The 17,421-nt window shown below is 45.8% G+C and overlaps 1 protein-coding gene and 1 long non-coding RNA gene across 4 annotated transcripts in view; one reads left to right on the top strand and one right to left on the bottom strand.

Moving 5' to 3' along the window:
• The window catches only part of MID1 (midline 1), a 179,600-nt gene that overhangs the window by 121,410 nt on the left and 40,769 nt on the right, over window positions 1-17,421 (bottom strand). Inside the window, exons 1-2 of one of the 3 annotated variants that reach the window (XM_056131272.1) lie at window positions 16,332-16,454; window positions 4,957-5,672 (exon numbers count right to left, since the gene is read on the bottom strand). In XM_056131272.1, coding sequence (XP_055987247.1) covers window positions 4,957-5,616 — 660 coding nt within the window. In that variant the 5' untranslated portion in view covers window positions 5,617-5,672; window positions 16,332-16,454. Of the gene's footprint in view, window positions 1-4,956; window positions 5,673-16,331; window positions 16,455-17,421 lie in introns of those variants that run through there. The other 2 variants (XM_056131274.1, XM_056131273.1) reach the window with 2 other exon arrangements.
• Window positions 5,045-8,152, top strand: LOC130039383 (uncharacterized). Its single transcript, XR_008794861.1, has 4 exons — window positions 5,045-5,166; window positions 5,383-5,683; window positions 6,403-7,397; window positions 7,537-8,152. It is a non-coding gene; the product is annotated as an uncharacterized LOC130039383 (long non-coding RNA).

Genomic DNA, 17,421 nt, shown 5'->3' with positions numbered 1-17,421 from the left:
ATGCCACTCTTCCAAAATTTGCTCTCCTGGCCCCTCAGTCGGCACCCTGTGCTCCAGCCAGCATTGTCTGGAAGTGCTAAGCTGTCTTGCCAGTTCCTGCCAACAGGTCTCTGCTGGCCTCGCTCCCAAGGAACACCTCACTCTTCTTTGATGCATAATCCCCCTATCTGTCAGGGCAGCTTAAATCCCACCACCCTGCAGCCAGGTTTCTTGTCTACTCAAAACCGGTCTTCTTCCTCCTCCAAATCCCAACCCATCAATTCTGCACACGTCCATCAACAAGTGTTTATTCATGGTTATGCCTCTGCCCTTTGCCAGGTGCTTTAGAAATAAGACGACACAACTTCTTAAAGCCACGACATGGACCCTTATCTCACACACAAATCATACGTGCAGTGGTTCAAAAGGCTATGACAGAAGCCCACGCCTTCACCATCACACCATCATTCCACCTGGGTTTGAGCCGATGTTGCTATGTCCTAATAGAGTACAGGCTTCCTTTGTGTCGAGGGTTACTTGCAACATATTAATTTGTACCCTAACGTATCTTTGCAGATAAGCACTTTACTAGTCTTGTTTTACAAAGCAGGACAAGGCAGCCCAATGGCTTAGAAAGTGTGCCAAGAGTTCCATTTGTTTATACAGCCACAACATGTACTGTGTTCTTAGCAGCACATGCTCTCAGAGCTTATAGAAAATTCTTCCAGTAATAAGAAATTGTACATTCCAATCTTAAGGCGATGGAAAAAGGAAGGAGACTCATCAGAGGAATAGATGGATCAGAGGAAGAGAAGAATGTGGCCTTGCTTACTATTAAAAATATTGAAGGGGCTGGAGCGATAGCACAGTGGGGAGGGTGTTTGCTTTGCACGTGGCCGGCCAACCCGAGTTCAATTCCCGGCATCCCACGTGGTCCCCTGAGCACTGCCAGGAGTAATTCCTGAGTGCATGAGCTAGGAGTGATTCCTGTGCATTGCCGGGTATGACCCAAAAAACAAAAACAAAAAAAATTGGGAAATTTGGGCCAGAAATATAGTACAAAGGTTAAGACACTTGCATAGTATGGGCTGTCCCTGCAATCCCAGCTGGATGCCTTGCAACACATATGGTCCCCTGAGCATGGCCAGGTGTGGCCCCAAAACATAAATACAAAACATAGGGAAATGCAAATCAAAATGACAAAGAGATATTACCTCACACCAGTGAGAAGGGAATGGGAAGGAACAGAAAAAGAAAACATAGAGGAAGCTTAAATATACACAGCTCAATCTTCACTTCTAACTTTCTAATGGCAAATAAAGGATGAGACTTTCACATAGACGTTCACAACCTGTAAATGAAACCCAAAAGTGCAACCCCATGTCTGTATCTCCAGATGAGAAGGATACAGAGAAAAAATGACAGACGACAGATGACAAAATGACCATGGGATGATCCAGGAACGAAGCATTAAATAAGCATATTCAGCCAAATTTTAGCATAAGAACAGCAAACAGTACTTTAGAGTATTAGCGTCAGCTAACTTGAACTCAGGGTCATGCTGAAATTAAAGGGCTAGGAAAGGTCAATTGGTTTCAATTCATATATTTTTATAGGTGTAATAGAGAAAAGAAACCCGAAGGCCAGAGCAATAAGCCTAACAGCGGTTAGAGCGCCTACTTTTTTTGTGGCCACAGACTGGGGTTTAATCCCCAGTATCTGATATGGTCTCCTGAGCACTTCCAGGATTGATTACTGAGTGCAGAGTCAGAACTATCCCTGGAGCAGCACTGGGTGTGCCTCCCCCAGAAAAGAAATAAGAATTCTGACATTGTATGTTGGAACATGAGAAAAGGAATTACTGCAGTGTAATTCCTTGAAAACTCTGGAATGCATTACGTTAACTTCTGTGTTTTATGGTTCACAAACCAAACTTTTAATCCAAGTTTGGAGGTCTGAGCAGTTGCTAAAATTCAATTTAAATGATGTAAAAAGGTCTACATTATGATATGCTCCATTTAGAGACTTACACATTTGGCAAGAAGGCTTTCTCTTTTAATCTTAAGAGTTCAGGAAATACTAGCTTAATTTTCTTCTTTGCTTTGGTATTTCAAGAGTGCTTCTCAATTCAGAGTTTCTGAAAGCACGAAATTACTGGCATGGCACTATTTCACATGCCGGGGGTGACTTTATTTGCATGCATTCTATGTGTTGGAACTTTTATCATGCCAAAAAAATTTTAATGTGCAAAATTATATTTGGATCTCTTCTAGAAGTACATGTGAATTAAGACCCAAATTAGTTAAAATGTCTCCCCCAAATTTAGTATTTTTGCAAGAAATAATTATTCATCATGGCATCAAAGAATTCCCCTCTTTATATAATGAACTCTCACTAATGGAAGGAAAAAAATGTTTTCATAGAAGGCACTGGAACCTCACATACCCAAGTAAGTGAGATTTCAATTTTCTACAGGCATCGTTGCAAAACTATTTCTATAAAAAGGCTAAAACCCATGTTGAAGGGCGAGAGCAGTGGCTCTATGGTTCCCTGAGCATTGAGCGTTGCTGGGAGCACCCCCAAAAGAAAAATAAAAAGAGAAGTATTGAAAGAACATGTTTACCCTTTCAGACCAAAATAATAATCAGCATAAATATGCAGAAGACCACATAACCTAATGGATAAGCCATCTGACATCAGATCAGGAGATGAACGTAAATATACTTTATTGGCTTTGGTTCTTTCTTCAAAACCCAGTGTCTATTGCAGTTAGGCGTTTCAAAAGGCAAGTCCATATGCTCATGAATGTGTGATCACTGAAACATCCCAGGCATCCACATGTCTTCTACACTGGTGCTTCTTTACTCTAACTTCAGTGGCATGTTTCAGAACAAGCATGTGAAGCCACTTTTTTTTGGTTCAACGGCAGCAAGCACATCTTGTGGAATGCAACGCTGATGTTGCTGAGTGGCTATAAAAGTGTTTTTAGTGCTCTGGGTGCCGTTTCTATGCCTCTGTTTTGTCATCAGAAGATAAAATTATGACATGGTTAGTTGCCACACGCTGTTACTGACAGTCTCAAGGACCATGGGCTTGCTTAGAAAAGTTTCAATTTCATCACTAAAGGGGCTAGAGAGTAGTTTCCAGAAGTCTGGAGTGTTAGGTAAGGAATGAATAATTGCCCAGTCAGTGACAGCGCCCAAGGAGCGGAACTTGGCTACCAGGTTTACGGAGCAAGTCTGGGATTTGCTCAGGAGACATAGTGGTGCCTTAGTAAACGGGTGTTAGAGATGGTACTCATCTACTCAATGGAACAGTTCAGAAGGGCAGAAGAAGGGAAAACTCATCTCATTTCTGACGAACGCATTTTAAAGGCACATTCTGGACCTACATTACCTTTTTATTTTTTATTTATTTTTTTTTTGTTTTTTTGTCTTTTTCAGTCGCACCCAGCGATGCACAGGGGTTACTCCTGGCTCATGCACTCAGGAATTACTCCTGGCGGTGCTCAGGGGGACCATATGGGATGCTGAGAATCGAACCCGGGTTGGCCGCATGCAAGGCACTGTATTAGCCACTATCCACTGCATTATCCAAAACTCCAGTCCCAGGACCTGCATTGCATTTGCTCTTACTGATTTGAGGTGGGGTTTTGGCTAAATCTTTGAACTACTTCCTCTCCCTGGGTAAGCCTGCCTTAGCCCTGTTTGTCACTGCCCTGTGTAGGAGGCCAGTCCAGGTGAAGCCTTTGCTGCCCAGGTGACATCTAGAAGCTGAGCCTCAGTTCCACATGTCAGTTTCCCTCAGGATCACAAGGAACAGTGAAGCCAAACCACAGATGTGGCCTGGGATCCCATCGGCACAAACTCAACTCTGAAGTCCTGGCAAACGCATTAGCGCAAAGTGACAAGAACCATTTGCTAAAGGTGACACTGGGTTCTGTGGGGGTAAGAACCGCTTAAGCATGAGATTCAGTTTGTTTGTGTTTCTCCTGAGAGGATGGGACTTCGATATATATTTACTGGAAGCTCTTAATTTATACTTCCTTTCCTTTTAATTGGTATCTTGTGATCTAAAATTAGCTACTGAACTGCAGATCTCACTCTCCAAGTGCTCTCTCTCTCTCTCTCTCTCTCTCTCTCTCTCTCTCTCTCTCTCTCTCTCTCCTGAGTTGTCAATAATTAGACCCACCCGTAGCCTGAAGTCGAACAGGCGTCTGGAGTGTTGGCCCGTCTCTTCCCTGGTGCATTCTACTCAGATTCAGAGAGGGAGGTTTTAATTTGATGTACAGTCATATTCATTATCATTCCTCAAACTGGAATTGGGTTAATCATTTCATGTTAAAAGCAAGGTTCAAGCCATCATTTTGCCTGGGACCTTTCTGAATAAGCAAGAAACCAGCACGGCCAGGAATTCTATGGAGAAACCAGAGCTGGTCGAGCGCTCTAGTTCACCAATAAGTTGGATATCATTACAGTAGGAAAGAGGGGTCATGTGTGCTCAGATCCCTCAATTGCTGCGGGCATTCCTTACTTTCTCCTTGGCTTTGGGTAGTAATGGGATCCTGGCACACAAGCAGTGAAATTCATTTACCCTGATTAGCAGAAAAATAAATGCCGCCCCACAAGATGCCCGAAGCCCAACTTTATCTACCCTTCCACCTTGTTTTCTCTCTCTCCCGCACTCCCTTTTCCTCTCCCCCTCGCCCCCGCCCCCAATTGCAAGGATTGAAAATGATCCAGACTTTGTGGATTTGCCCTCACCTTGACAACGCTGAAATTACAACCAGCAGTCAACTTTTACAAGATACCCTTATTGTGTAACGTTTAGAGGCTGCCAAAAAGCATGCTACAACTCATCAGATAACAAAGGTGAAGAACAGACCTTCACCTGCCACACAGCTAGCAGTGAATACACTTTTTATTTCCATGACATTCGCTGGCAGAAAGGGGTTGGCTTAAGGCGGATCGGACTAACCTTCAATTTGTCATAGCGCTCACTCAAAGCTGCCACCTGATGATCTCGGTGCCGCCCAACCAGTTTACACAAGGCACAGATTAACTGGTCATCGGTCACACAGTACATATTCACCTTCTCATCCTCATGCTCCAGACACATCAGCCCCCGAATGTGCGAGTCCGGAATTGGCTCAATCAGACGGTGGCCCGTGAAGGGCTTCTTATTCGGGTGAGTGGCTTTCAGGCACTCATCACAGTAGGACACTTCACAAGTGACACAGGTCTTCACGGCATCCTGGGCAGGATCCTGGTCACAGAACTGGCAGAGCACTTTCTCGGCGGAGGTCATGGTGTGGGCGTCAAAGGCACGCTCGCGGCGGGTCTCGCTGGGGGAATTGGGACTGCTCACAGACGCTTTCTGGAACCTGTCAATGATGTTCTGCAGGGTGACGTTGCGCTTGAGCCCGTCTAGACCGCGGTGGCTGAGAGTGATGACATGCCTGCAGGTGGGGCACTGGAAGGCGGTGATGGACTCCACAGACTCGTTGGTGGCACAGTGCGACACCAGGATGCGATGGGCACAGTTGAAGCAGAGGCTGTGTGCGCAGGGCAGCAGGAGAGGGTCCTCGAAGAGCTCCAGACAAATAGGGCAGGTCAGCTCCGACTCCAGTGTTTCCATCTTCAAGCAAAACTCTCTTGGATCATCAGCAAAATCCAAGGCAGCTGATCAGCTATCTGGAAACACGGTAAGATCGGATTAGGTGGAAAGGTCACTGGGGGCGGAGGGGCCTGTCAGTTTTGAATGCATCTCAGAATGATTCAAGACCCAACTCATGGGAGGGGGAAGTGCCTATATTCTGGATAATCCTTTCTTTTCACTCTGCAAGTTGGGTGGGGGTACCCCAAGTCAGCACTCTGACACACTCTTTCTCCAAATCCTAGTCACTAAAAATGGCAGGCCTATCCCCCACCCCCCCCACACACACACACCGCTGCAGTTTTGTCTTTTGAAGGGCCTTGGTCCAAACTGGCAAGTTTTTCCAACTGTCATTTCCATCATTTGTATTTAATCACAATAATCTTATTGTATCACCGCCAAGTTTGGCCTGGCATTGAGGACTAAAATGAAGACACGGTCATTAATGAACTGTGGAGTCTTTCATAAGTGGGAATTTACAAATTTACATGTTAAGTTCTGTGTGCTTTCAGAATTTGTGACTATGTAGTAACGAATCAGGCTTCCAAGAAGCAGAGAGGCACTTACTGTTGAAATGGGCATAAAATGTGCATGAAATCAAGTGCAGGATTTCAGTGGAAATGATAATACTTAAAAATATGGGATGTCAGTTTCCAAAACATATCCTGGGGGAAAAACGCACTGACTGGCCCAAAGAGGATTGTGATAGAGATGTTTCTGGCAGGTTTTCGTTACTCTTCTAAATAATTTTATTGTTGAATTCAGCAGTAGGATATGGATGGGCAGAGAGATGCAGAGACAACTATCCGAGGCCCATTTTAGGAGCCGCAGTGAACTTCAGGATCAACAACTAAGAACGATTCAGTTCATCAGAATAAGTATTTTGTGACTACCATATTCATTTGATAAGTTATAATAATGGTCATGGTTACACTGTAGAAATCAGTACTAGATGGCCTCTGAGAGACCCCACACAGCCCATTGGTGCTAAAAGCTCACATCAAAGGCTTGTCACTGTGGTAGCACAGGGCAGGGCTGGCCAGTGTCCAGCCTCACACTCAGGGCCATGTGTTGGCTGGGGCATGACCCCTGCCAGCTCTGTCACTCCCCTGCAGGCTGCTGCTTTGGTAAATTCTAGCCTGCCTTCCCCTGAGGAAGGGGAGGGGGAGGAGGAATCCCACATAAATCTGGTCTGTTAAAGGGGAAGATGCCTGAGTGCTTGTTAGCGGGCCAGGGAAGCAAGCATCTTGCTTTAAACCTGTCTTTCAAGGCCATTAGCAGAGGTCTGGGGAAGAGGGCTGCAAAGAACAAACACAGACGGGTGGCCTTCAGCTCGCCTTCCGGGGAACCTTCTCAGTACTATTTGGGAGAAGGCGGACTTCACCTCCAAAGCATGTTCAGTGATTCTGACAGTCACCTCTTTTGCACTCATTGCTCTATCTATTTACCCAAATCCCAACTTCTAGAATGCCCTAACCCTTTCGGAAAAACAGCATCCATCAGAAATACCAAGTGGCACCTTGTTAAAATAATGTTCTTGTTCTCTACTTCCTGGTAACTGATGATTAAAAGTGACAAATATGTGCTCAGTTGGCTAAAAATTAAAAGAACTCCTGACTTCCTCTAAGCCTGATTCTTTTCTTTTTTTAAAGCAGCCAGTTGCTGAAGTCAACTAGGAGAGAAAGAAATAATGAGCAGCTGAGGCCAGAAACAGTGAAGCCTGACCATCTTTCCCCAACTTGCAACGGAAACCCAGTGCTACTGTGAGAAATGCACCGACCCACTGGGTCCCACTCAACTCAACAGAGGGCTTGAAAGAAATGAAAGAGTTTTTACTTGTTGATCATTACACTGCAGAGTTATTGCTAAATTAAATTTCTTCTCTCTCTCTCTCTCCACCAGAAACATTCATGTTCAAGGAAAACCATGGAGCCCTTTGGTTTGCTTTGTCATCCGGTAAAAGGAAGGAGGACAATGCCCACCACCAGAGCTCCGGAGAGGGACGGGTGTCGATCACATTTGGAAAACTCTGATGACTGAATTCTTAGCTAGGCACCATGGTCCCATGGTCTACTTGGGATTGCTACAGGTGAATCCTCTGTTGACCTCAATGGAAACTCTCACGTTTACTGAGTGCCAAGCTCAGAGGTGGCTCCAGAGGCCAGAACCCACCACCTCTACTCACTGCCCATGGACCACTACATTGACGTGGATGAACACAAGTGCTTTCTAACAGGTCACCTGGGTTCGACTCCCTCATGCCCCTACCCTGATTGACCCTCTACTCAAAGTTGCCAGGCAAGGACGACAGAGCTGCCGGTCTTCTGTTCGACCCTCCGAGGGTTTGTCAAAAGCACCAGAATAAAACCAACCCGAGGAAACAGACTCAGACAGTGACCTCATTTCCTCCCATGCCACGCCTGTTTTGCTCTGGGCACATGGACTCCTTGTGATTCCTCAAAACATGCCAAGCACGTCCCAATTCCCTCTCACAAGGTCGTTGAAATCCACAGAACTCTGCTCTGGAGCTGCTTTCTTTGTAAATTCCCTTAAAACCAGCCCCCCAGCTCCCACAACCATCATCAATACAACACACACACACACACACACACACACACTTTCTCATCTTGGCAATTATTCCTCCACCCCAGTTTGTTTTTCCTTAAGACTATCGCTGAGTTTCTTGGTTTGTTCACTGCTCTCTCTTTCTCTACTGCCCGACTGTGAGAATGGAGGCTCTCTGAGAGCCAACTTCGCAATGCAATTCTGTAATGTACCGCTGGTGCCTGAAAAAGGTACTGTGTATGCAGTAGGCCTCCAGAGTTCTTGGCTTTGAGTCAGTAAATGTGCCAATGCTGGGGCTGAAACAAAAAGCAGACAAACAAAAACCACCAAGCCACTCTCTTGATCTTACAGAGGTCAGCAAACATTGTCGGGGAAAGGCAAGACAGATGTTTTTGGCCTTGAAGTCAGTCAGTCTCCGTTGCAACTACTCAATTCCACCACCATCATACCCAGGACATAAAGGAATGAATTGCTATCCAATAAAACAGTATTCATAAAAGCAAGAGAAACTGGGCGGCAGAACCTATTCTGCTGAACCCGTGTACTGGACACACATAAAGCTAGTGAAAATGCAGAATAAAAATTTCCACTGGAAAGGTATGAAGAAAACGGTGGGTGGCCAACATAGTGTGCATGGAGGAGGACTTGAACACACGCGTGCAAGTTTCCATGTAGAGGGAAATGAGAGGGGATAGGAAGTCACCCCGATATGAGTGGGTGAGTGCTTGGAGGCAATTAATGGAAGCCTGCTCACACAGCTGCTGCTCAGAACTGGAGTCTATTTATTTTATTATTGCCACAGTGCTTGGCCTGGGGCTTGGTGCAAGTATCCACATGGGAAAGTCAGTTACCTGTAGGAGGTGATGACAAAATATCTAAATGCAAAGTGCAGTTCAGTTTTCAGAATCCTCTGCCCATGTACTGCTGAAAAAAGAGGGATTTGATTCCATATACTCTACCCCATTTTTTCCATTTTGATCTAGATGTTCTTTTGTATAGAGATAAAGTTTTTGTGAAGTTACTAGACAAACTGTAGCTCATAAGCACGCTGCCATTCTCCCACCTAAAAATATAGAATAGCTATCCTCTAGCTTCTTTTAATGTAGCATTTTTAGAGAAATGAAAGCACTGTTCAGTCTATCACCAAATATCAAACTTAGGAGGCCAGAGTGATAGTACAGCAGATAGTGCGCTTACCTTGCATGTGGCTGACCCAGGTTTGATCCCCTGCAACCCATATGGTCCCCTGAGCCTGCCCTAAGGGAGCCCTGAGAACAGAGTCAGGAGTAAGCCCTGAGCAGCGCTGAGTATAAACCCTACACCAAAAACAACAATACCAAAACAAAACAAACAAAAAAAGAAGTATCAAATTTGCTCCAGCGTTTTGGTTCAGGGAAAAATAACGATAAAGCCTGACCTCTACCTCAGAGATCTTATGGTCCATCCAGAGAGAAAACATATGAACACACTGTTATGCAATGTAACACAAGATATGTGCCAAAGGCAGAGGACAAAAGAAGCATCTGAAGGAAGCAGTGTGCAGTGGTTTTCAGAAGATGAGCAAGGCTTCAGCAAGTAGAAGGGGGTGGGGGAACTTTGAACAAAACATATCTGTTTTCTCCCAATTGTCTAAATTCCTGTCTTAAAAAAAAAAACCACAAAAGTGTGTGTGGGGGGGGAGGATTCTTAGCCTTAACTACAATGGAAGGAAGTCCCACATGCATATTATTGCCAGGATATTCTATAGCTCAACATTTTTTCTGAATGGGCTGATTGGTCCTCATTCTGAGGAGGATGTGGGTAGTCATGGGAACTTCTTGCAACCAACTGGGAACGGCAACTATTCAGAGTTGACGCTGCTGTGCACTGTCCACTGTAGCCTCCAACAGGGCCTAAGGGAGTGGGTGGAATGTGAGTGGGTGATCCAGGATGATGGGCAGGTTGGCTGTTCCCTAGCCAAGCACCCCTGGGTGAGTGTCCACACAGATGTTCCCTCCAATCCTACCACTCCCTGTACTCACACCTAAAAGATGTGAAAGAGCTGGGGTCTTTCATCCCGGGTGGGACTAGACCCGGCAGGGGGTGTGTGTTGAATGCAATATCTTTTCAAGACTTACAGATTCAGAACTTCTGCATCCAGTTGGGGTTTTTTTCCCTTTTGATTTTGGGCACACCTGGTGATGCTGAAGGGGCTACTCCAGGTTCTGCACTTAGGAATCACTCTTGGCAATGCTTAGAGAACCATACGGGATGCTGAGATCGAACCTAGGTTGTCCACATGCAAGGCCTTATCTACTCTCTCTGGTCCAGATTCAGGAGTTCTGAAGAAAGCACTTCCTTAACACAGAAAATGAAACTAAGATCTACCTGGATGGAACATGATGATATGCTATTTCTCTCCCTTTCTTCTTTCCCTCCCTCTCATTCTGTGGATCACTGAACTGTACTTTCCTGGTTTTCTTCTTGAACCACTGCTGGTGTCTGATAGCTCTCCCAAGCCCAAGTGTCTGTGAAAGGTATAGCTTTCCATCCCAATGCCATCCCAGGTGGCTGATACTTCGTGTGCTCCCTCTGAAAGTTCCAGGTGCACACCTCACAGAGAAAAATTCAACATTCCCTGTCCCACACTCACAAGTCTTTGCTTCAATTCCCAGGAGCGTGCCAAGTCAGGACATGCCTGACGGGACCCATCAGCTTCCATCTCAAATCTGTCATCCCTGTAAGCCTCCTGACATCTCCTCATGGTGCTTCCATTCTCCTGCTCAGTAGATGTCAAAGACTTACCATTTCTATTCCTCTCTCTGTGAGGGACAGAATAATGATTTGCAAACCTTCATCCCTCGAACCTATGATTAATTTAGGTTGTAGCACTATAGCACTGTCCTCCCGTTGTTCATCAATTTGCTTGATCGTGCACCAGTAATGTTTCCATTGTGAGACTTGTTGTTACTGTTTTTGGCATATCAATACGCTACAGGGAGCTTGCCAGGCTCTGCCGTGCGGGCGGGATACTCTCCATAGCTAGCTGGGCTCTCCAAGAGGGATGGAGGAATCGAACCCAGGTCGGCCATGTGCAAGGCAAACACCCTACCCTCTGTGCTAATGCTCCACCCCTCATCTATGAAAGATAAATCTTGCTGTTTGCTACAACTTGGAATTGAAGGTGTCGTGATAAATGAAGTGATCAGAGAGGAAAAGAGAGACATCAAATAATCTTGCTCATATGGAATATAAGAAAACAAAGCATGGTACACTCATTCTGGCACTCTGGTGGTGGAGCAGCACTGCGAATATAAAATAATAGTATTGGTACTATTGTTAAAATGATATTTTAAATAATAAGAAGCAAAATAAGAGCCAATGAGAATAAATCGTGAGATTCTGCCTATTGAACTGAACCTGTTAAGTGATATTGGGTGAGGGAACGAGAAGGGACAGTGAAGAGAAGGATGTCACTTTGGTGATGGATGTGGTACAATAACATTGTATGCCTATCACTTGATCACTTAACATCCCGTTACTCATTGATTAGTTTAGGTTACCGGGCCAAAAAAAAAAGGATTTCCGGTACAGGGTGGAATGAAGGCATAGATACAGGCATAATGATAGCTAAGAAGCTGATCTTGAGAAGTGGTGAAGCCTCCAAGAGGGGCCTCAGTGCCAACATGGGACTCCTTCAACTTGGAAATGGGAAGACAAAAAGAGAAGGGTTGGAGGATGCACTGTGAAAAAGATTTGGTCGGTCATTTGGGACCTTCAATGGAGAAGGGGCCACAGCCCAAGAAATGACGGCTCTCTCTAGACTCTGGGAAAGGTAAAGAGAGAAAAAGAGGTGCCTCCTCCTGCTTCATTAGAGTCCTCAGAGACTCCTGACATACCACTGAAAGCCATCCAGTCTGCGTAATTCATTAGAGCCTCAACAGGAAACTATACTCTCCTCTCCCCAAGCCAGATCCTTAGACATGTGATGTTCGTCCTTACCCCCACCCAAAAAGCACCAAAAGGAAAGCTCAGGGGCTGGAGTGATAGTCCAGCAGGTAGGACATTTGCCTTGCACGCAGTCAACCAGGATTCTATTCCCATCATTTCATATGGTCCCCTGAGCACTGCCAGGAGTGTAACCCCTGTGCATCACTGAGTCCACACTGTCCACACTGTCCTCCCATTGTTCATCGATTTGCTCAAGCGAGCCCAGTAACGTCTCCATGGTGAACCTGTGATTAGTTTAGGTTGTAGCACTATAGCAATGTCCTCCTGTTGTTCACCAATTTGCCCGAGCAGGCACCAGTAACGTCTCCATTGTGAGACTTCTTGTTACTGTGTTTGGCAGATTGAATAGGTCACGGGGAGCTTTCCAGGTTTTGCCGCGCAGGCAAGATACTCTCGGTAGCTTGCCGGGCTCTCCGAGAGGGGCGGAGCAATTGAACCAGGCTTGGCCAGGCTGGCTGCACGCAAGGCAAATGCCCTAACACTGTGCAATCACTCCAGCCCACCCAAAAAGCCAAAAAAAAAAAAAGGGTAAAGGTAAGGTAAAGGCCCTCCCGTTGTTCATCAATTTGCTTGAGCAGGCCCAGTAACGTCTCCATTGGAGATTTTGTTGTTACTGTGTTTGGCATATCGAATACATCACGGGTGGCTTGCCAGGCTCTGCCGTGTGGGCGAGATATTCTCGGTAGCTTGCTGGGCTCTTTGAGAGGGGCGGAGGAATCGAACTCGGGTTGGCCATGTTGGCTGTGTGCAAGGCAAACGCCCTACCGCTGTGCTATCGCTCCAGCCCACCCAAAAGGCAAATGCCCTACCACTGTGCAATCACTCCAGCCCACCCAAAAAGCCAAAAAAAAAAAGCAGCACACAAAGGCCTCCTGATGGGATTTGTCCCTTGACACACTCTGTTTCATCTCTGTGATTGGCACTACAGTTTTCTCCTATCACTTCTCCTGATTTGAAGAAACAAGCATCTCCGTACTACCCAGTGGAAGGAGACAACACCATATCTTCATTTTCCGAGATCTTGCCCAAGTCCCAAAATGCCTCTGCACCCTCCTCCCACCCCCTCCTGACCTCCGGGACTAGAACCTGCTAAATGAGAGCATTTGCTGCACATACTAGCTGCCTTCACTTCTCTGCTTAGAGGCCAATTGGAGGCCAATTGTGAAGAAGCGGCCTGAGCCAAAGAGCCCCTCTTCCTGGGAGCCCTACACGTTAAAATCTGCAGGTCAGACACTCTTGCTCTGGGGGGGGGCTAAGGACAGTCAATAACCCAAAGGAGGAGAGCTGGCAGTGAGCGCCTCCAAAATGACAGGAGCCTGGACCCCAGGCCATGGCGGAGGCAATCTGGTGGATCCAAGTGCCGGGCAGATGGCTCTCTGCTCTTTTTGGCAGCAGGTACCTGGACTGGGAAGTGGAGGTGGGCCTTCCCAGTGGGAAAGGGGCTTCCTTTCACTCCTGGTACAAGATATGGGAAGAAACAACCTGAAGAACAGAGTTTCCAATGTCCAACAAAGAGCTTCCACTTTGAGATAAAGGTAAATTTTGGGCTGAGTCTGTGGATAGAGACCTTTATGGGTTATGGGTGCATGGTAGGGCGAGGGAAATTGAGGGGGCTTATGTCTGTTGCATCCATGTGTTTTGCCCCCTGTTTAGAAAAAACAGGCCAATCTAGGGACCTAAAAAGTGACAGCAGAGAAAATACACCCTCTCCCCACCTTGGCCTGTCACATCTTTTCCCACCATCTTGCTTTGTTCCTCGTTCTCTCTCCTGGCCCCTGCTACAACACAGCTAAAAGTACCTGCACTAGACCACAACACCCAAAAGGAGAGAGAGAACAAAAGGGAATGCCCTGCCACAGAGGAAGGATGGGATGGGGGGATGGGTGTGGGAGGGATACTGGGATCCATGGTGGTGGAAAATGGGCACCAGTGGAGGGATAGGTATTTGATCATTGTATAATCGAAACCCAAGCACAAAAATTTGTAAATCTACAACTGTACCTCATAGTGTTTCACTAATAAAATTTTTTTTAAAAAAGTAACTGCACTCAGAAGAAGCACATAGAATCCTTGCAAGGGTGGTATTCATTGCAAGGGTTCACGGCCCAACCAGTGAGCGGGCCTTCTGCTTCAATGTTCCAAGAGTCTGGAAAATGTTACCCATGCATTAAAGACAGGACTGAGAACTAGCTGCGGGAAGCCTGGTCTAGTTCAGTCACTCATTAGAAGGAGCAGATATTTCACTGTCACCACATCCTCCATGAAGGCATGGAGTCAGAAAATCTTACAATAGAGGCATTAACGTTTCATGCATCAGTTAAGCCCGTCTCTCAATGCTTCCCTACACATATTCAACAGTTCTGTACTCTAGTGGGAAATTCTTGCATTTTTCTAAGCTGTTTTTTCTAAATTACCAACACATAAGTGAGCTGAAAAGCACCAATGTTACATCAAGCCATGTAAAATCACTTTGCACAAGGAAATGCCCAAAAGCCTGACCAGACAGCATCCACGAGGCCCTGACGCATCCTTGAAGAGTCGGCAACTTCAGAAACACAATCGGCTCTCCATCTCCTGTCTTCACGTGACTAATGTTTAGTTGACTTAATGCTACCTGGCATTTTGCTATGAGAGTAGCCCTAGGACAGAACCCTAAGTAGAATCTCATTTCAGCCTGTGGGATGATGGATTTATCTTGGATCAGCAGCAATATGGACTTGCAGAGGATTGAGAGCTTGAGAGGTGTGAACTGCTGAAAACCAAGCTTGGCTGGTGAGGCGAGGTTTGTCACAGGGACCAAGCTCATCTCTCTACTGAAACAATGACCTAATGAAAACTCCCCCAAGCACTGGGTGCTATAGGCAAGTTGAGTTCCCCACTAATAGAGTATTTTAAAAGAATATAATACAAATACTGGAACTTTTGTCCACAGACTGATTTATGATTTCATAGTTAACTTTGAGATAAAAAAAATAATCTAGGGAATTAACACACCACCCAAATGCTATTTCACTCTATACTGCACTTAGAGGTTTGAGAATCAGACCATGGCACATTAAAACAAGGTTCCAAGGCATAAAGTAAAGAGTAGAGATGGAGCTCCCTAGGAAGGCTATGGTATTCTGACAGACTGGAGTCCACAAAACTGGCTCTCTCCCACCCCAAATTAGGCTGGGAGCAGTCAAACTGTAAGGAGGTCTTAAAGCAACAGTGTAAATAGTCCCTGGGGTAGGAACAGGTGGGGGGTGGCAACCCCCACCTTCTAAAGGTAATTTAATTCCTCTCAACGCTCACCATAACGAAACCGGAAACTAGCAGCACACTTACACATGTTCACGTCATCAGTAACTGACACAAATTTCTGTCAGATTTTAGGGAACCAAGGGAAACTGCCAGCAACACACAGTGACCAGCTGATATGATACTAGAGGCACAGCCTTCAGGTTGTAAAAGAACTGCTGAGTACAATCAATATTTTTCAGAACATACCATTTCATCTTTCTCCTCAGGAACACTGAAGCTACAAGACCGTACCTGAGACCTGATGTGAGAAGCACTTGAATGGCACCGAACACCCACCGGGCCAAGTCTGCACCAGCTGAATTACCCTGTTCACAAAACCCTTTCTGTCTGTCCAATCCGTCTGCAACATGCTCATTTTTCAGTAATTGGATCTCGAGGACATTCTTGAAAATAATCACATGCTCTCTTGACCGTGCAACCTGATTAATAATGAATGAACATTCCTGAAAAGAATCACTTGGAAGCGGGCCCGATGTCTTTAGGGACACGCAGGCTTTAATGATAAAAATTAAGGAGAAATGGAAGCAAGGTCACACTGTCTGGTTATTTTAATTGAAACCTAGTCTTCCCAATTTACTGAACAGAATGCTTAAATACACCTTCTGGACTTCATTTCTACAAGCAGAACTAGCAAAGAGACACAAATGACAATGCAAGAAGCAATGCTGATGTTGCGAGGGACCACCGCCCAGGCCTTTCTGCCCCTAACAGTCTCAAATGCAAGTCATCCCACGGAAAGGCTGACAAACAGGTTAAAAGCAGGAAACAACACTCTCGTCCTTTAGAGTTCTTTTAGCATCGCTCCAGATTCTTACAAAGAGATTGCCGTGAATACCCACCAATGGACTGCACCCTAGTTCTTTTTGAAGAAACATCGCCGTAAGCAGAGGATGGGACCCACGAAAGGACAGACAGGCCACCAAGACCCGTTGCGGGTGGCAGGCAGTGCTGGAGCGGTCCCGTGTGTCTGTGAGAGCGTCAACAGTGAAACACAACAGGAAAATCGACGCGACAATTCCAGGAAGGCCAGCTCCACCTCATCCACCCTGCCAGGGCTGCTGAGCTGAAGAATCAAAACTCTCTCTTGCTTTGCAGCTGCCTTTTCCACAGACCCCGCCGTGACTTCCCCTCGTCCAACAGCATTCGACTGACGAGATGACAAGGCAGCTGGGGTCAGCCAACACCCACCGCCTGATCCCCTCCCACCCCCAATCATGACTTGGCACCAGAATCGGTAACCTTGGGGCTTAGAGGGACCTGCCGAGGGTCAGTGTTCCACAGCCTCACAGACTGTCAACAGGAGCCAGCCTGCCAGCTGCCAGGGTCAACAAGGGGTTTGTCCTCTGCCCGCAGCGAGACCCTCCTTTTTGGTGCCCTCATGGGCACAATCGCTTTCTGCTTTGCTTTCTTTCTAACATATCTCTGCTTGTGACTCTCCTCAAATTGAAATAGAATCTCCGGAAGAAGTTTTTTTAAAAAAATGTAACATTAGGAAAAAACATTTCTTTTTGAAATTTTCTTAATATTTGGAGTGAGGGGGGTCATGCCCAGTGGTGCTCGGGGCTTACTCTTGGCTCTGTGCTCAGAGATCTTTCCTGGCGGGGCTCAGGGGACCCTATGTGGTGACAGGGAACAACCAAGGGGTGAGTCGCACACAAGGCAAGCACCCAGCAAAAGAAATTTACTTATCTTTAGACAAATTTATTTGGCTTATATACGGGAAGACACACTAAATCAGGTACTTTATCTCCAAAAACTAGAGATTTAAATTGAAATCTATTATCTGAATAGTTGAAAATACATAAATGAAATATGTACCTATGTATAGACACACCAACAGGTTTTACAGACATGTCAACAATGTATGCATGTCACATATCCATAACATCATATGTCTACGTACACGTAAAATAGAAAACTACATGCACA

The sequence above is a fragment of the Sorex fumeus genome, unplaced genomic scaffold (genome assembly GCF_029834395.1).
Source record: "Sorex fumeus unplaced genomic scaffold, SorFum_2.1 ptg000086l, whole genome shotgun sequence".
Lineage (NCBI taxonomy): Eukaryota > Metazoa > Chordata > Mammalia > Eulipotyphla > Soricidae > Sorex > Sorex fumeus.
The sequence above is the reverse complement of the archived record's forward strand: the minus strand, read 5'-3'. Positions and strand labels throughout refer to the sequence as shown.